Source organism: Lepidothrix coronata, unplaced genomic scaffold (assembly GCF_001604755.1).
Source record: "Lepidothrix coronata isolate B3197 unplaced genomic scaffold, Lepidothrix_coronata-1.0 Scaffold52, whole genome shotgun sequence".
NCBI classification, from domain to species: domain Eukaryota; kingdom Metazoa; phylum Chordata; class Aves; order Passeriformes; family Pipridae; genus Lepidothrix; species Lepidothrix coronata.
The window spans coordinates 4,661,779-4,681,492 of record NW_016690232.1 but is presented as its reverse complement, the minus strand read 5'-3'; the positions used below and the strand labels follow the sequence as shown (position 1 = coordinate 4,681,492).

The window sequence follows — 19,714 nt, the reverse complement described above, 5'->3', positions numbered from 1 at the left end:
AAATAGTGAGGTATAAATTGTCATCTAGATGAAAGAAAGGGAGCTTTGTGGATATTTGTAACATGGCTAATGGCATTTCAGAGCCCCGAGGAAAAACAAATGTGGTTTCCAGTCTTCAGCGGTGTCAGACGTTCCTCTCAGTTCTGTAGGGAGGTACCAAGAAGGGGATTTTTTTTTCCAAGCTGTTACTTAACTGATATTAGCATCTGAAGGCGCATAAGGCCTGACCTTTAATCCTGTGTGTAGACTGGCTGATCTGCTTACTTGAATGCCTCATTGTAATGCTGCAGAATGGAGAGGATTGCATCAGACCCGAGAGAAATCTTCTGCCACCAGAACTTGCCTATTGAGGTGTGTGGCTGCCTGAGCTCATCCCAGTAACATCTGCAGACTCAGAGCTTTCAGATGCACTTCCCTGATTTCTCCTCCAGCTCCTGTCCAAAACTGCATTCATCAGTGAGTGATCACTCATCTCCAAAGCTCAAGCCTTGCTGTATGAGCTGATAGGTAGTAGCCCCACAGTGAGAAAGGACAGCCCTGACTCGTGGTCTCTCTCAAAAGTTGGAGTGCTCCTAGTTACATGTGGAACTTTTTGCCACTCACTTCCATAGTGGTGGTGAATTAGTTTTGTGGGGCCTTAGTGGAAGAGGTCGGTGGGTTTTATTACATTCACGTGAAAAGCTGGAGCCAAGAATGTAAAGTGAAAACTGAAGATGTAGAGTCCCGGAAAGCAGAACAGGGTTTGTGAGGCGACCAAGTGTAAATATGATACTGTGCAAAGTCCCAAAGAGTCTGCTGTCTAAACTGGTAACGTGCTTCAGAATACATTTTGAAGTCACAGCTGTTGCAAGAGGCTCCAAAGATATCAGCCATGCAGGAGGGTGAGCTGAGAAATAATTCAGATAGGTGGGACTGACGCACCAAAGCTCCGCTGCCGTCCCTGTTGCAGTGAGCTTTCTTGGAACACGCATCCAGCATCCGTGTGGTTTGCAATGTGTGCTTGCAGCACCAGCTTTGGGCAGAGGGCTGAAGTTATAGGACCTGATACATCAGAAAACCAGCTTGCGACTGCTCTTTGCTGAAGAGAGCATTTGGTCAGGCTTGCAGAGGTGGTGAGGCTGTGTTCCGACGTGTTCAAAAGGATACTGATACCAACACAAAATGTTAATGCTGTGGAGTTCTCTAGTGGTGATTGACAGCTCCAGACACTGGGATGGCATGTTAGTCTGCCAGCAGCCTGTGGAAAGCTGTTCTGACGTAGCCAACCCACTTGGCAACAGAGCCGTGGCTGGTGGCTGGCCCGCGGTGCCTGATGACTCAGTTCAGTCCTGGAGTTGTTATTGCAGTGGAAGAAGTCGTTCTGTTCTTTAATTCCTTTGTGCAGCCCATGGATCAGTTGGATGGTATCCTGCCAAGGCCTCTAGTTAGTAGAAATTAGAACACGAAAATCTTTTGGGGCTGGGCAAGTCGTGACTGTAGATTCTGTGTTGGAGCTGATGGTCCAGAAGGGAGGTTGGGGTTTTTTTTGCCGTAAAAAAGTCTACCAGCAGCTCAAAATAGAGTTTACTTGGTTATTGCTCAGCATAGCAGCTGGAGGCACTCTCGCTGCCAGCCCACCCACACGAGCAGGACAGGGCACGCACGCCTTCAGCCTTTTTTTCCCCGTGGTGATTTATCATGTGCTTTCAGTACCCAGGAGACGAGATCCCCAGAGCTCTCATGTTCCCATTTCTGTTGCACACTTGTGCCCATGGCTTTGTCCTTCTCCCTGATCTTGCCTCTACCAGCCCATTGCTCGTACATTTGTTGTGCCCAGGCAGGGCTCTTCGGGAAACCAAGGTCTAAGCAGGAGCGGAGGTGGTTTTGTTCTGCATCTGGTTTGGTTTTTGGTTCGACACCACGTAAAGGTGAGATGTAGTTGTGCCAAAAATCTCTCTGGAGGGTTCACATCAGTAAGATGGACAAATATATAACTTGTGGGAGAGAGAGTCTCTGTTGCTCCAGGAGTTTACACAAAAGCACTTTTGCTTCACAGAGGTTGTGGTGGTTTCCCTTAATCATGTTTACACCTAAACAGAGGTTTGGGCAATTTTGAGAGACACAGCATTGCTCATCACAACTGCAAACCGAGTTGTGTTGGGCAGGTAACAGTGTGGAGCCTGATTCTGCATCTCAGCTTCTTCCCTGAATTATTGCACCTGAAATAAAGGGAGCAAAGGTGCAGGTTTTTATCATTCAGAGCAGTAGGAGCCATGCAGCCCTCTTCTTTTTCTTGCTTAAAGGTATCAAGTTGGCTGTTTCAAGCATTTTTCTGAATGATCACAAAAATCCTAGTGCAACAGTAGGTTGAACAAGGCACCGAAAGCCATATTCCAAGTTAATTCCCTGGCTCTGGAAGCTGACACATTCCTTTCGATCTGGGGGCAAAATTGTGGGAGAAGGGCACGAAGGATGTTGCATCTCTTATTAGTGATGAGGTGGGATTTGGCACAGGCAGGGTCTGCAAGGAGTGAAGTGAGTTGGAGGGGTTCCTTACTCCGGGTTTAGCGCTGGCATTGGGGCTGGCTCTCCCTGGAAGGTGCTGGGTGTTTGAGGATTCGCTGGCCTCTAGTGGTGACGCTGGAGAGACGATACGAGAAGCAGCACGTTTAGCTCTGTGCACGTTGGCATGTGCGTGAAAAGGAAGGTGATGTTGCAAAAAGTTTTGGTTTTGAACACTCAGTTTTGCTCCTGAAATAGCTAAAGGAGGTCCTGGGCTCCTGTGCAGGAAGCCCCTTGATTTTTGCGGTGTCTGTTTTAGACCCCTTGGAGGTATTCCAGGAGGGACTTCAGGAATCCAGTGTGAGAATGGCTGATTTTTAGATCAGTGCAAGCAGAATTGTGTAGAACTAGAGGGCAAGATAAAAATGCAACTTAATCTTACAAAGCAACCAAGACTTAAGCTCAGAGCTTTAGAAAGAGATGAATCATAGAATTAAAGAAAGGCTTTGGTTGGAAGGGACCTTAAAGCTTGTCTCATTCAAAGCCTCCTGCCATGGACAGGGACACCTTCCACTAGACCAGGGTGCTCCAACTTGGTCTTGGACACTTCCAGGGATGGGGCAGCCACAGCTTCTCTGGACAACCTGTGCCAGGGCCTCACCACCCTCTGACTTGAAACTGATTGTACAAAATGTCTTGAAAGTGTTTTCTAAGTCGATATGTCACGTACGTTATCATTCATACAGCATTTTGGCTCCTGTGAAGAGGTTCTGTAAGTTGGCTGCACACCTGAATTCCTAGGGCAGCTTTCTCTCCTCCCAGTCCTCTCGCACTGGCGTTGTACCTTCCTGTTCCGTGGCTTCCTCTGCTTTTGGGCAGAGCTGCTTGGCAGTGAAGTCTGTCTGCTGCACTTGTTCCCCTGCTTTGCTTTCCCAGCCTTGGAGGAAACTTGTCAGCAGCGAGAGGCACCGTGTCATACGCAGCTCGAGCCTGAGAGTCTTACAGGAAATTGATTTTAAAATAAACTGTGAAAGATCATCACTGGGAGCCAAACAAGTTGGATTATGTTTTGGTTTGGTGTCTTGGCTTTTTTTGGGTTTGTGTTTGTTTGTTCCTTTCAGGTTGTTTGTTTGTTATAGTTTTTGTCGCTGTAGTGGCAGTGGCTATATAAAAATACACAATTTAAATGAGTAGATTCCCCACCAAAAGATGCTGGTAAGCCCTTCTCAATTAAATGCCCATCCCCTTGAATTTTTCCTTCCATTCTTCAAGCCTGCCTTCCTTGATCCCCGTCTTCCTTCCTATATCTCTCTATCCTTAGACACAAATAATCCACTTTATTAAGATTTAGAGTACATGCAAGGCTGTACCCCTTTGAACAACAGTTCTGAGAAGGGAATGGAGAGAAGATTAAGTTTTCATAAGTGCTCTTGGTCTTTTGTTTTCATTATATTTCAGCCTTTGACAAAGACATTTATATTCATCTCGGGTATTGCCATTTTTGTAAGCCATGCTGTAGATAAATATGTATTCATAGTGCACCTTAGGTAGTGTTCCACATGGGTGCCTCCCAGGATTCCCATTTTGTCTCATTAAAATGCTGAAACAAGTGCAGAGTGCAGTTTTGGTTCTCCTCTCGCTGCAGAACAGCAAGAGCAGAGGAGCTGATTAATGACACGTGCTAACGACTCCGGCATTGTGGCTTTCTGTTTGCAGATGTGAAAGGACCACCTACACACAGACTGTCCTGTGGCCAGTCCCCCTACACTGACATGACAACATGGGAGAGGAAGTACTGCATCCTGACGGACAGCCAGCTGGTGCTGCTCAACAGGGAGAAGGAGGTGAGAGGAGCTCACGCTGGCTTTTTTCAAAGACAGCTTTTTTTTCATCTCCCCCTTAGTTCATTCATGAATCTATTGAAATATGTGCAAGGGAGAAAAAGGGAGTTGAAGAAGAAATTTTTTACTGTGTGGGCGGTGAGCCCTGGCACAGGTTGCCCGGGGAGGTTGTTGATGCCCCATCCCTGTCAGTGTTCAAAGCCAGGTTGGACAAGGCCTTGAGCAACCTGGTCTGATGGGAGGTGTCCCTGAACATGGCAGGGGGATTGGAACTAGATCATCTTTAAGGCCCACTCCAACTCCTTAATATCCTATGATTCCATGAAAAGGGGAGCTGAGCTGTCCTTTGTGTGGATGGTGTGGGGGGGCCCAGATGCTGGGTGCATGGAAGAGGTGTCAGCAAACTGTGTGCAAAGGCCCTCCTGGAGTTTTACAGCCTGTCTTTAAGTCTGCCATTACGTCTTCCTATGTTATTGCTGCTTTTAGTGGTGGTTAAAGCCACCACAGCTATGTAAACCTGCCTCCTTCCATCACTGCAGGCACAAAGGTAGGGGAAAAGTGAAAGCTTTTTGTATACCTGTAAATTTTAGTCTAATACCATAGTTTCTTGTATTTGGAGATGACCTGAATTTTTGTGTTTCTTCTTGATTCTGTTGAAGCTTGAGACCTGTTTTTGGTGTAGCAATAAATATTACTCAGCTGTTCTCAGGGTTATTTACAATTTATTTTACAATGAAATATTGCCTTTCATGGGGAGAGTAGGAGGAAATGGTTTAGAGGAGGACTTGATTTATTGGAAGGGAACAACATCAATGCTAATGCGTGGGAGAGGTGATCAAATGCAGTGAAAATGGAAGGCCCATTTAATGATATTTGCTTACTGTGTAATTCTTCTTCTAGTCTGACAGGACTGTCACCTAAGGAATTAAAGTACATACTGAGGGAACTTAAGGAGATGTGAGAATCATTCCTAAAACTGTGCTGTACAGGCACAGCTGGGCCAAAAGGATGCATCTCATTAAAGAAATGTAATTGAGAAAAACACTGGCTCCTATCACAAATAATTAACTGGAGGTGGTAATCATGCACTTAGGGGTTCTTAATTTCTCCTGCCACAGACAGTGAAAAGCATTTTGCTGGGAGTAAGATGAGTCTTTTGCTTAGATCCTGAGGAATAAATGTGGGAAGTTTGATACAGCACTGGTGTGTTAAGGCATTATATACTATGTTTAAATACCACTCTGCTTTTTGTCAGAAGCTGAGGAAATTCAATATCAGGCTACGGAGAGCCTGAGGTCTTAAGTGCGGCAGTAACCCCAAGAAGTCAAGCAGTAGTGAAAATCTTTGCAGTGTGCTCTCAAAGGAGGCTTCCTGCCCTGTGACAGTGAGAAACAGCTTGTTTTGGGAAATGCTGCATGCAGATAGGCCAAGCAGACATGCCTTTGGTGCAGGTGTGACTCCACATGCTGATAATGTGATTTGTTTCAGGAGCTTGTAGCTGGAGTCAGATTTGCCATTCTGATTTTCAAGTAATTTGTAACTACTGTGAAGTGAAAGGAAAAAGGGAACTCCTTGCAGTCAGGTGTGCTCTGTAGGAAAATGAAGGGTTGGTTTAGTCTGGCTTGTGAGTCTGTACACAGGGCAGTGTACAGACAGCCCCTTACAGAAACACACAGTGTATACAAGTGCTAGTTAAGAGAGAGACACAGACCTGATACTCTGGATTTATACCTTCTTCTAGTTTTTCTGCGGTAGAAATATCCCTTTGCAGCTTTGGTGAGGAAGGGAAGGGGAGGCAACACAGTTAAATTTTTCTTGGCAAGTCATTCAGAGTTGAAAGAGGCTCCATGAAATGTGATCTAGAAGTGAGAGTGCACAAAGGCCTAAGGCAGCAGTGGGGAGAGATGCTTGTTAAGAGCATAATGATGGAAAAGTATGTAGGAGGGGAATCATAAAAAGCCCCTGGGTGGGACCACAGGTACAGGGAACCTAAGGAACAGACCAGCTGAATGAGGAAGAGGGAGGTTACTTAAAGAAGAGAATTGAAGATTGTTTTTAGAGAAAAATTATTGTAAAGGTGATGCTGGAGGAGGTGTTTTGTTAAAACAAGGTGATAGGCAAGAGGAACTGGAGAGGTTCCTGCTCTGAACATGATAATTGCTGATAGACTGAGTTGGTCAGGATTTCTTTGGACTGCTGAAGAGGATCTTGGAGTCAATGTGAGGGACAGAACGCTGCCCATCAGTCGGCTGGGAAGAAGGAATTGATGTGACCAGCAGGGTGCCTTTGCAGCCCAGAGGGAGCACGTGCATCACTGCAAGACTGACATAGAGGTGAAAGTCTGAAGCATCTCATTGTATTCTCTGTGCATCTGCTTTGTTACTTCATGGAATAAAAATCTAAGAAGTTTGGCCAGAGTGAAACTGGAAGGGAACGGAAATGTTTAAAGTTTATAGTACTTTGTAAAATCACTCTGCAAATCTGTGTGTCCAAGTCAGAAAGTAGGAAAACAGATGCAGAATGCAAACAGGTGAATGAAGGAGGTCTTAATGGTTTCAGGTATAATGCTAAGTTTGGTTTCTTGCAGTTAATGCTGCTAAAATACAGCATTATGAATTGCACAGATTTTTAAGAGGAAATAGTAAAGAACAGTACAGAAAGAAACAATGTAGTAAAGAAAACTCTTCTCTCATAGTATCCCACTGCTATGGATTTTTTGTCAAGGCAGTTTGAATGGAGTATGTGCAAGAGAGATTTTGTGCTGTTTAAGAACAAGAGTAGGCTGGAAATCAGAGACATTTTGAAGTACAGCTTGATCCAAAAATATCTGTAATTACTTAGACAGAAATAGTCTGGCGGTATCACCTTGTGCAGCGTAGGAAAATATTAATTACTTGACACCTTGTCAACTTTATAAAATGATTGTAGGTGAGACTGAAGAATGAAAATTATTAATGAAAGGAAGAGATCAATGCCCAAAATGTAAGAACAAAGAAAATGGATCCCAGTAGGAACATGAGACACTATTTAGCAAATAAGGAGTCCTGAGTGACAAGAGATCTGCAATTACTACAACACATCCTGGTGGGATAATATTTAACATCATCTTCCAAGACAAGGAGAACAGGTCTAAGGTTGATGCATGTACAAGTCAGGTATTTCTAAAACAAGGAAGATTTCCCCCTGTCAGGAAGGTGTAGATGTTTTCATACTGTCTGAAAACTGTTCCACTGGGGAGGGAGCTGTGAGGGCAAGTAGAAGTGTCTGCAAAATCAGTGCCATTTAAACAGGGATTGGGAATGAGTTAGTGTTCATCAAGAGTGGTTTCAGACAGACAACACTGTGCACAGCACTTCTATGAGGGATGTGACAAATGGCTGCTTTTTAGGTAGTCTTTGTCAGTAACTTGGCTGTGGGTCCTGCAGGGTGTTGTCGTCGTGTGTTCGGTTGGAAATGAAGATGAACAACACTTTCCACTGCGTTAGACTCTTCCCTTTTCCTCCCTGCACCCAAACCTTGTGTTTCTTCTTGGATTTAGGGGTGATTTTAATCAAGGGCAAAGGACAGCAAAGATCTACATTCGCTGTGACATGATCTGCTGCTTACTGGTGGTGACAGGGGCCAGCAGCAGGATGACTGGGATGGATTTTCCTACTCTTCCCTCTCCTGTGGCTGACAACAGTAGTGGTATGCCAGCAGTGATCCCAAGGGAAAACAGCAAGAGCAAACACTGATGTGTGGGGCCCCCAGGGGATGCTCTTCAGAAATGCCCACTGCCATTCTCTAAGGACTTGTCACGTTGGGACCTCACAGCAAATACGTTTTACCTGTAAACAGGAGTTTGTCAAACCTGAACCCAGTCATAAGAAAAGATTTGCTGCAATTCCCAAACAAATTTAATCATTTATTTTCCAAAAGCCCAGAGACATGTTTGCTATCAACGTTTTTAAAGTGGATTTCTACGTCAAAATTTTAGCCAGCTTCTGACTTTCTGGAGGAAGGTAAAAATTAAAATGAATTATTTAACTGTTTTGCTGATGTGATTCCTAACTTCCTGACTATTAGTTCAGAAAAGTCTGCAAGTTCTCAAATTTTTGTCTTGAACCACTCTTTCAAATCTTGCAAATTGTTATCTGCAATGAAGAAACTTGTTTCCCTACTTTTTTTTAAAGAGACTATCTCAGCTTGCCTTTAAGAGGCATTAAGTGCTTGTAAAGCTCTTACTCCTATTTCTTCTGAAATCTCCTTGTCATCAAATTACTAGAAATCCCCAATACAGGCTTTTTATACTTAAAAAAGCATGTTCAGTGTCAGGTGAGCTGGGATGCTGTCCAAGGGCTTAGAGTCCAAGCTCTGAACCCATCGGTGATAAACTGTGGAATTTGTGAGGGAAACATAACCTGTGATGAAAATTGTTAAGATTAGCAAAATAATCAGTATTTGGACTGTCCTTATGTACCTTTTTGTCCCAGAGTTACCCTGCTCAGAGTCCAGCCCTGAACCAGCAGCTTGAGCATGTCAGCTCAGGGTCAGACAATTCCCAGGTTGGTTAGCAAAGAACAGGATAACAAAGCTGGATGGGTTAAAAAAAACCCTGCTGAAAGGCTGAATCACCATTAGAGCCCTGACTCTGCAGGACTGTGTCCTTCCCTTTGATCCTTTGCCGAATTTGCTGCACTGTCAGGGGCTAGAGGAGTGTTGGGAAGGTTGCAGATGGCTGGCTTGGTCTTTACATGCTATTCATTTGTGTTTTGGTGCCTCCCAATCCATGAATCTGTTTGCCTGACCACAGGCAAGCCAGCAGTTTATACACCTGTTCAAAACACATCCAGCCCCCAAAGATGCAGAGCTGTTGATCAAGCTCATTTTGCATGTTCACAAAGCTGTATCTTTACAAGCAGGATGGTCTCACACTAAGTGACAAATACTGGTCCTGTAATCTTGGAGTTAGTTTTTTGTCAGTATAGATTGAGACTACGGTTTTGGAGGAGCTTTACTTAAAATAACAAAACATTTTTAAGTCAGACTTAAGAGGCTCAATCCCTGTCTTCCTGCTACCCTGTGGCAGTAAGTCAGCACATCCACAGTGTCCCCACGGATATCATTGCTGGCATCAGGGTGGTAGTAGTGCTTTTTTTTGTGTCAGTGGATTAAAAGAATGTTCCTGTCAACCCATATCTGAAAGCACACACAGGTACTGAAGAGGTGTGCTTGGAAAAAAAAAAGGGACTGTTCATTTCTTGGTGGAAAAAAAATCCAATAGCAGAAAAATCCATCACACAGGAGCTGTATTGGTCTGGAGCAAGCAGTTAGGGGAGGGTGCAGCAAGTTCACTGAGAGAGGAGGATCACAGCACACCTTAAAAGCATCCAGCAGGTACTGGTAATAACTGATGTGGAAACAGAGCTCGCAGCGTCCCAAAAATGTTCTGAAGGAAACTGGGAGAGGCAGTGGACCAGAAGAGAGTTTAGAAAGGAATGAGACTAAATGGAGCCTCCAGATGAGAACTGAAAATCTAATATGTGAACTTGATTGAAGGAATGTGGCATAAACTAACAAAATTAGTCTCTGTTTAACTTCCTAATGTGTTTTTGCCCAGAGATCGTGCAACAAAGGAGCTGCTGTAAAAATCTACCAGCAAAGACAATACTCTGAACAGAATAAGCACAGGGGCTTTGGGAAACTTGTTTTGAAAAATGACAAATGGACCAGCATGGTAATAAATAGCATTAAAAAATGACCTTAAGAGAATGCTAAGTGCTTAGAAGTCAGGAAATGCCAGAACTGGTTTGTGAGGGCCATTGTAGTGCAGCCTGTTCCTAAAATAGTGCAGTATCTCGTACATCTTTCACAGCCTTCAATGCAAGTGAATGATATCTTTTTGTTTGCTATTAATACTAGGTTTTTTCAGAGATGGTGGAAGATGTGAAAGGATAAGCAGCACAGGAAATGGGATGGGGGTTTCTATTCCTTTAGCTGCAAGTGGTCTGTGACGTGTCTATGTGAAAAGAAATTGCTGTGGTGCATGTATTGCAGTTGTACTGAGATGTTTTGGGCCTCCCTCCAGCCCCTGGATTCTACATCTCCCTCATCCCTGAGGTTTCTCCCAGCTGTTGAATATATGAGCTTAAGGTGGCCCTACCAGCCTACAGGTTCCAGATACGGTAACAGACACCAGACTGTTGAGCTTTAGGGATAAACAGTTTATCTCCAAACAACCTTGTGGTGACAAGTACAGATGAGGAGCCCAGTTACCTGGCTGGTTACAGCAGTAACTCAGTGGCACAATTGTCCAGGTTAAAACAATTGCAAATCCAGTAAATCACCAATACTGAGCTCAGTTATTATCTGTTATTATCTGACCTTGCAAAGACCTGCAAAACCATGGTCATAACCACAAGGACCTTGGTAGAAAAAGGTTCTTCCCCCAGAGAGTGGTGGGGAACTGACCAGGCTCCCCAGGGCAGTGGTCACAGCATCAAGGCTGACAGAGCTCAAGGAACATTTGGATGATCCTCTCAGGCACATGAGGTGACTCTTGGGGATGGGCCTGTGGGTCCCTTCCAACTCAGGTTATTCTGTGACTGTGTCTTTGGAGGAGGCTTTCTGCAGCCGGGGCCTGTCTGTGCTGCACCGCTGGCCAGCAGGCAGCTGTTGGAAGTTTTGTTTTCCCAAAGTTTTGGATGTAGCCATCTGCCTCTGCCTGACTTGCCCAGCGTGGAAACAGGCAAGGCTGGGCTTGGCATTGGGAAAGCAGCCTCGAAAGGCAGGACTGCCTTGTTATTTGGATGGGTGGGCTGTGTTGTGACTGGATACCTGTGGAGTACAGGGTGCTGTACACCATGTGCTCCTCATCACTGCCACACTTTCCTGGGGAGCCTCTGGAATTCTGTGATAAGTCCAGAAACGCCGAACTGTGCCTGAGAATTACTACCATGTGAGCAGAAAATGAAGTTCCTTATCAAGGTGGCGTGTTGACAGCGTGGCCCGGTGGCACACTGACAGCTGTTGGCTTCGTTTTTCTGCAGGTGCCCACAGAAGGGATGCCGGAGCCGCAGGATCCTTCCCGCGGGCGCTGCCTGCGCCGGACAGTCAGCGTCCCCTCCGAGGGCCAGTTCCCCGAGTACCCGGCAGAGGGGGCCGCCCAACTAGGTAAGGAGAAACCAGACGTGGAATTAATTGATAGCTGCGAGTTGTGTCAGAGGGCACGTCAGCCCGGGCAGCACCCCGGCAAAGCAGCCTGGAGAGATGAGTACCACCGCCGGAGGGGGAGGTCCTGCAACCCAGGCTTTGTGTGTAAATACCTCCGGCAAAATCACCTCCAAACACCAGGATGTATCCAAACACCAGTGAGACTGTTATGGGATGCCAGAGTGCATGACATCCCAATGGCTGTCATTGCACTCAGGAAGCTTTGTAGCTGTGTTTTTAAACTTACTGGGCAGCCCTAGGGTTTGCTGGATGCAGGTCAGTGCAGTGCAGTTTTTGCAGAGGGCTGTAAGTGGTTCCTGCTGGTTTAGAACTGTTAGGTGGTTGTGTTTTACCTCACATCTGGAATTTCCTTTGCTACATATTTTCACAACAAGCACCGAATAACAGGTTTTTCTCTAACTTACCTCATGCCTGTTCAGGGTGCAGTTCCTAAAAGAACCAACCATCTGCCTGCTGTTGGCTATAATTATCCATGTTGAAATTTAGGGAAAGCAAAAGAAAGGGCAGGTATTAAAAATTAGAGAAAAAGGCTTCGTTGCAGTGGTTTCCCAAGTGCAGGTTTGGCCCAGTTCCCCCACTTTATTCCACCACACCTGTGGTTGCATAAAGAGCATCATTCCAGCTCTTTCCAGAAAAAAGGAAGAGGCAGCAACCACACACAAGTGAGCTCTTCTTTCTGTTCCCAACCTGTGCAAGAAGCTTTCCTTGGCATTGGCTGGTGAGAACTGGGAGCAGTTTTTCCTTAGTTCAGCTGTGAAAAATGTCATTCCTGGGAGAGAGTAAGCCATGAGGAAAAAAACATGAATCTCTAAACATAAATCAGCCTTGATAACTGCTATTAAAGGTGAAGAGCAGGTAAGGTATCTTGCATTTCACAACCTCAGCTGAGTTTTTTCCCAAGAATTTTATTCTGTGAGTATATTGCACATGAGTAAGTAAAATCTCACTCTTGTAGATAGTTAATTAACACATTGCAACCGTAGTACTTATTTATTTCTACTTGCCAGTAGCACTATGTAACTCTTACTTATTGGAGAAAGGCAGATATGGTTTTTTTTGTTTTTCCTTTTGATTTCTTCAATTCCTGGGTTGGTAGTCTGAAAAGAAACGGGGCAAGTTGAGGATTTAGGAGGCAAAACTGCAGAATACTTTGGGATTAGTGACATAAATAGAACCCTGACTGGATTTGTTTGTGACATTTCAAATGCACCTCTAAATGCCATATGAACAAATATTCATTCTTGTTTGGAACTAAAATCAGTTTTAAGTATGTTCACACAGTGTTATAAGCAAAGTACTTATTCCAGGTGTGTGGCTAGTGAGATGAATGGAGAATTGTATTGCAACCAGCCTGCTCTAGGCAATGAATATTATTTGCAGCTCCATAGGCTAGAAAGGCCTTTAAAATCTAAGATTTCAATGCCTTCTTCTTCCGTACCACGTGCAGAAAACATGAAGAAGAATTTCTAGACTTCACTGAGCATCTCGATAGCTGTAAATCCAAGGTTCTGTTTTTAAATGGAACCTTGTAACATTCTTGTTCTCGAATGGCCATAGAGAATGGATGATTCTGCTGTTTGGTGTCTGCCTTACTATGTATTTTGCTACAGTTTTAAATGCATGTGGCATCTTGTAGTGTGTTATTTCATGTTTGCCTGACAAAAATATATTAAAAGTACAAGAGTACGTGGTCTTCTCCATGTGAGAGCTGCAACTGCAGTGAATACAGATGTCACAAAGTGTGTAGCTAAAGCAAGTGGGCCTGCAGTGCGAGGGGGAACTTGAGCAATGCCCACACTGTGAGGATGGATGAGGGAGAGTGGGAGGGAAGGTTATATATAATCCCTGATTGCAGCGCCCCGGGTAGTTCCCTTGTTTTCACCTCTTGGTTAAAAATGTCTCTTGTCACGATTACAGAATTCCTGCTAATGGAGAAAAGTGGGTTGATAGCAAGCAGTGGGAATAGCTTTGTGTCAAGATACTGAGCCAGAGGACACATTAATGGAGGGAACCATTGAACATCTTTATACAGGGAAAGAAACAGATGGTGGCAGCCAGAACATATCACAAGCAGTACAGATAACAACTGCACTAAAATAGCTTTGGAATGGACACCCAAAGCTGAAAGGCACAGCAGAGGCAGCTACAATATCTAGCAGAGAAATTGCTATGCAGGGCTGATAAGAATATTGAGCTCGTCCTAGGGAAGCGTGTGGATAACATGGCAACTGCAGGTGTTGCATCTTAGGATGATATCTGAAATTACTCCTTGCAGAAGAGCTCCTGAGGAATGGCTCTAGTGCAGAGGTGAAGGCATAGCAATGGCATTTGCTTTTTTCCCAATGTAAGGTTGCCATGTCTCTCTTGTGATTAATGGATACATTTATTAAAAATAAATAGAAGGAGGGGGGGAACCAGGCAGTGGGGCTCTTTTTCGTCTGTAGCAATAAACTTGTATGAGAATCTTTTTGTTAATGGAAAAACTGGAACAGCACATGTTCTTCAAGGGCTCTGCATAATCAGCAGCAGAACCCATTCTGCAAATTTCTGTGGCGTTCTTTATAGCATTATGCACACATCCTTGCAGCACCATTCCTAGGAAGTGTGTGGGAGAGGAACTGCCCACGTTACAGCTGAGAAGCAGAAGGAAAAGATGTGTAACCCTCCAAAGGTCAGCATTAAGTCAAGTGTGCTTCACCCCAGGGCTGCCGAGCCCGTCCCCGCCGCCTCTCTCCTTTTCCACCCTGGCTGCAGGGTTGGCTCAGCTGCTGGGGAGGCAGCTGCTGAGCCACCACGGTTCACAGTCCCCTGTACTAAGATAGGCACCAATTTCCACATACTTCAGTACAGTAAGCTGTAATTTGTGATGGTTCAGCAGCTGCCAGAAGAGCAGCTGAGCCATCCCTTCTGTGCAGGCAGAAGCCGCTGTGGTCACCCTCGGATGAGAGCCAGAGGGGCGGACACAGAGATGAAACACGGCATAGAGAGGGACTTGTTTAAACACTGAAAGCTAATAAGATCATTTAAAAACTAACTCCAGAGGCACTCAGCATCTACTGCTGGCTTAGGAGCTTTCCCTCTGCTTGCAGGCATTGGAGAGGTTGTTGCTAACGCTGGAATTCTTAATTCCTGTCTGGAAGGTGCACTGTACACCGAGTTGTGTCAGCAAGCCATCCGTTAAATATATGCCATGAAATTTCCTTGGTGCCTAATCCCTATCATTGTAGTAATACCTCTGTGAGTGAACAGGCACACTCTAAATATGTCATTTACTTGCTAGGATTTCATCTTGGCAGCACTTACTGAGAGGAGCTTCCAAGCTAAAAATGTAGCTGTAATTTCTCCCTAACTCCAGCTTGACAGTCTCTATCCTTCTTTCAAGTGTTATTTTCAATGGGCCAATTCTCTTATGAAGTGTGTTGCAGGCCCTGGAGACCAGCAAAGAAATGTCACAGGAAGAGGAACTCAAGCTGGTCCATCTCTGTTTGCCTCCATTTCTGCTTCAGATCCTGCTCTTTTTCTAACAGGTGTATTTTTTCCTGTTAGGGAGATGACATCCCTTAAAAGGATCATTGTTTGTAATAACATATTGGAATTAACCATTCATACGGTGAAAGCATGATTCAGATTTCCACCATTCATACTGTTAGACAGGCTAGTAACAGTTATCACTTCCTTTCCCGAAATAATCCTCTTCTCTCTTACTCTGCTTCCTTCTCACCACCTGCTCACAGTAAATGAGAGCTGTTAAAGAGAATACAGAGAAAAAGTTTGGATTCTGGCAGCTCTGTGGCATTAATAAGAGATTTTTTTTTTTTGCCTGCATGTGTGAAAATATCAGGAGGGATTGAAAGTGAGGAAAGGCTTTGTGTTTGGTCTTTGTTTTTTTTTTAAATGTTAAACTATTAGAAAAGAGCATTATCAAGGAGAGGGTTTTTGAGATTCTCATCCAAGAAGAAAATGAAGACTGTTTCACTTGTTGAAACAAGTTAACCCTGTTTTTCCTCAGTCTGAACGTGAAGCTCTGGAGATTGCTGAAAGCAGGTCGGGGGTGAAGATGCTCCTTGCAACCTTTGGTTTTGTCCTCACCTTGAGTCACTGGCATTGAGAATGAAGCACTGATCTGTTTTGATGCCAGGCCCAAACTGCATTGTTACCAGGTGAGCAGTTAGCTGGGCAGAAATCCTGCCTCCCTGTAGTTCTAAAAGTCCAGAGGCTTGGAAATGGAGTGAGCAGATCAGTTCAGCAGCATCTGGTTTCATTGCTGCCTGGTGTGTATCCCTTAGAACAGCTCCTGCAAGCCTCTGCTGAGCCCTCCTCCCGGGGAGGATTGCTCCAAGAAAACACCCAGCCAGTTCTCTTCCTTCAGGTGAAAATTTGGCAGGAGAGAACAGACAGGAGCTACAAAGATTTCTAGGGTGATTTCAGTAACTGCTGTTTTTGAGACAAAGTTGTTTACAACTGAAACAATCAAAGCTGAGCTTTGCTTTCTTTATATTCCAGCTGGAATGACTATTGGTGATGAAAGAATAAATAGATTTACTCTGTGCTTACCACATAATTATGATCCTTGTGCACTAAGTTTTAGGATTAATACCTGGAAAGGGTTACTGCTTTTAGAGGAGGGGAGAGGAAGACAGTCTGTTTTAGAAAAAGAGAGATTGTTTGTGACCTGGTCAGTGGAAGAATCTGCAATGCACAGATTTTTACAGATTCAGTAAAGATTTACTTAGGCAATATGCAGGAATTTGAAATAATGGAAATCCTGTAACTTCTAACAAAACTATGCTGACCAAGAGATCTGTCCTTCACCTTCCACCACTCAACTTTGCCTACAAAGAATACCTGTTAGAAAGTAGGGATAAAAAAATGTACTTTACAGCTCCATGTATCTCAGCTGTAGAGATTTATGACTTGTCTTGATGAAGTAATTTTCCCAACAGCACTGCCTGCTTCTTCACCGTGCTGCCATATGCAAAATATCCATCTTCTGTCAACTGTTATGCATGGCAGGGATACAAAACAGGGCTTTGGGTTTAGCCCTCAAATTGAGGGGTGTGTTTAGCAGTATCTCTGGCAGGAAGATGGATTCAGATGTGCTGACTTGACTTGTTTGCAGCTCCCTGGGTTTGCCCGATCTGGGCTTGCACGAGCGTGTTTGTGTGTGCTCGTGAGGGAGCTGCTCATCCTCCCCTGTGCAAGCCCAGGATCTGAAGGACCAGCTGCATTTACTGCCAGTTCCCTTGATTGTGTAATTTAGCAACCCCCAGTGAGTGATTGGGGACTTTTTTTTTTTTCCTTTTTGACCTGTGCTTTGTACCAAAAATCTCAATTAAATGTCCCCAGCAGCTGAAAGGTGATACTTTAATGAGGTTGGTACAGAAAGAACCGTCCTGCACCTCCAGGGTATGATGTTTGTGGTGTTTCCATGGGCTCCAGGTGGTCCTGGGCATGTGGAGCCCCATGGCTCTGTTCTCTGCTTCCCTTCAGCCTGGACCTGCCAGTGTTGCCAAACCCATATGCGTGGGAGCCTTCAGTGAGCCAGGATCTGAAGCCTTTGGCTCATGTAATTACCCAAAGAGAGTTTGCTAAACAACTCCATCCTTTGCCTGCTTCACTCTCTGGTGCCTTGGGTCACAATCTCCTAGTGCTGTCACTTGGGAATAATTAATAGGGAGTGTGGCTATGCCACGATCAATTGAAATTCCAAAACTTTAAGTCTTCAGATGACATTGTTTACCCATCATGTTCCATCCCAAAATGCAAATACATGCAAGCCATGAGCTGCCTTTTAAAAAATCTCCTGTGAAATCCAGCTGCTCTTGGGCTACTGTGTGAAAAGTGTCCTGCTATCTTCTGCATCCACAAAAGAGGTTAGGAAACTTTGGGAAAAGCCCTGAAGTAATGTGAAATTTGGACAATGTACAGTGCAATTCGCCTGCCTTGGAAGGATGAAGAGTTTAGACAACTCTGCTTGAAATTAAAACTGACTCCAGGGAGGCTGGATGTAACAAACAGGATGCCTGGATCTCAGTGACATTCCCCTGGGCAATGGGAGTTATTTGTATACAGAAAATTGCCAAGCTGCTATCTTTCTTCTTCTATAACACAAGCGAAGCCAAAGAATGTTGGTTTGTTCTGAGGGCTGCTGAAATTTTATTCCCTTGCACACAGATCATCTGTGCTGAAAGCCAACTTTCATCATGGAGCAAATTTTATCTGTTTAGATCTTAAACCTTTTTAGGGCAGTGATTTAACATGGGTATGAACACGTAATCTTAACTTTCTAATATAGACACATAATCCATTAGGGCCTTTTTTTTTCCCCTTGGAAATGTATGTTACATCCCTGCCCACTACTTCCAGAGCACACAAAAAAAATCACTTTAGAGATATTAAAATTTTGTGATGTGAGCATCAAGAACACTTTGTAAGGAGAGCATGTAGTAATTGCTAAGACCTGGTGGCTCTTGGGCCATTTGGGGCAGATTTGTTGCCTGTGTTCTAACCAAACCTCAGTTTATTTTGAAAGAAGCTATAATTTTCCTTCTTTTTCTCAAGAACAGCAGTAAAAAGTTATTCATTAAATTCTTTAGAGAGATCTACCTTAAATCATGCATGAACTCACTGTGGATTGTTCAGTTTTGTAGCTTCTCTTTTATAGTTGTTTGATCTTGTGGCAAAAAGTAATTACACTTCAGCCAACCATGTATACTTGCCTTTTTTCCTTCAGTAACAACTGGCTTACCACTTAATGGAAAATTAGCCTTCCTTCCTGCAGCCTGAATTTCCTTATCTTGTCTAGAGTTAATTTGAACTGTTGAACTAAATTTAAAAGTCCTGATGTAATTAAATGTGGTTCAGGCTTCGGTATGAGTTGCTGATCAGTTTATTGCTTTAGTATAAATTGATACTCGACAATGCAAATATTTATGAGATTGGATTAGGTGCCTCTAGTTTGAAGTTAGTATGAAATTAAATACAGAAAGTTTTCTCTGCTGTGCAGGGATGTGCACGCTCCTGTCTCCCAGCTTTCCCAGCCCCCTTGGTGCTGGTTCTGTTCCTTGCCAGGTGGATCGATTTGACCCCACGCAGCGGAATCGTGTTCACAGACATGTGGCGTTGGTGGGTTGGCTTTGAATCTGACCTGGTGGATGTTCCAAATTACCCCTGGTAGCAGCCCCGAGTCAGAGGAGCTTGGGTGTGCTGTGAAGCTGCTCTCTGTGTTAGCTTTGATCTAATGCGCTCACAGGAGGAGAGGAGCCACCCCACAGGCACGTACTAGGTGTTTTACTGACCTGCCACCCTTTTGTCACGGATCCCTGTTTTGTAGCACGAGGGGAGGAGAGAGTTAGACCCGTGATTTTTATCTGCAGAACGGACAAAAATGTTTCAGCAACACAGCAGAGAGATAATTTACTTAAAGGAAAAATACTGAAGCCACAGAGGAAAACTGGGCTGTTGAACTCTGCTGCAGTTCATCAGGAACTCTCCTACCAGGCACCTCTGTGTCGCAGGCAAATCCCTGATTCCCAAAAGCAGCCTTGGAGACGGAGAGGACCGTATGTTCTAGCAGTGATTAGTGTCCATTGAGATACAACTGGTGTCCAGTAAAGCGCCTTTGGCTACAGGCTAATAATTCTTGAGGCATGTTTGAGGCCACTTTATCTTGTGTGTCACCCAGGGAAGAACTGAAGGGTTTTCCTGCTTTATTTATTCTTCCTGGATGGAACTACAAACATTTCCTGGACCTTTCAGTGAGTTGGATGCAGTTTAGGTGAGAGTCTGACCATTAGAAACTCCAGTTATCTCACTTGATCATCCTCACTGATGGTTTTCCTCTGTTCTATGGCAGGAACAGGCTAAAACGGTAGCAGGAAAGCCTTGATATTTGAACCAAAGTCAAATAATATTATCAAGGGTTTTTAATAATTTTTATTCAATGTAATAGTCTTTTGGAAACAACTTTTATTCCTAGACTTTGCAAATTACATTTCAAATTTCCTAATCTGGGTAGATTAGGATACTGGGTAGATTAGATTAAGAATACTTCCAAATACTTGTATAATCTACCTTTTTTCCCTCTCTGATTTAATTCCCAAATTCACTGTCTCTTCCTAAGTCTTCAGCAGGTGTATTTGTTTGAGACTGACAGATCCTTCAGCATTTCAGAAATCTTT

General features: G+C 44.1%; 1 protein-coding gene across 5 annotated transcripts in view; it reads left to right on the top strand.

Annotated features, from left to right (window-relative positions):
* Window positions 1-19,714, top strand: part of RASAL2 (RAS protein activator like 2) — a 189,903-nt gene that overhangs the window by 102,644 nt on the left and 67,545 nt on the right. For all 5 annotated transcript variants that reach the window (XM_017815821.1, XM_017815820.1, XM_017815819.1 and 2 more), the window contains exons 2-3: window positions 4,198-4,325; window positions 11,351-11,474. In XM_017815821.1, the coding sequence (XP_017671310.1) occupies window positions 4,254-4,325; window positions 11,351-11,474 (196 nt within the window). In that variant the 5' untranslated portion in view covers window positions 4,198-4,253. The remainder of the gene's footprint in view (window positions 1-4,197; window positions 4,326-11,350; window positions 11,475-19,714) is intronic.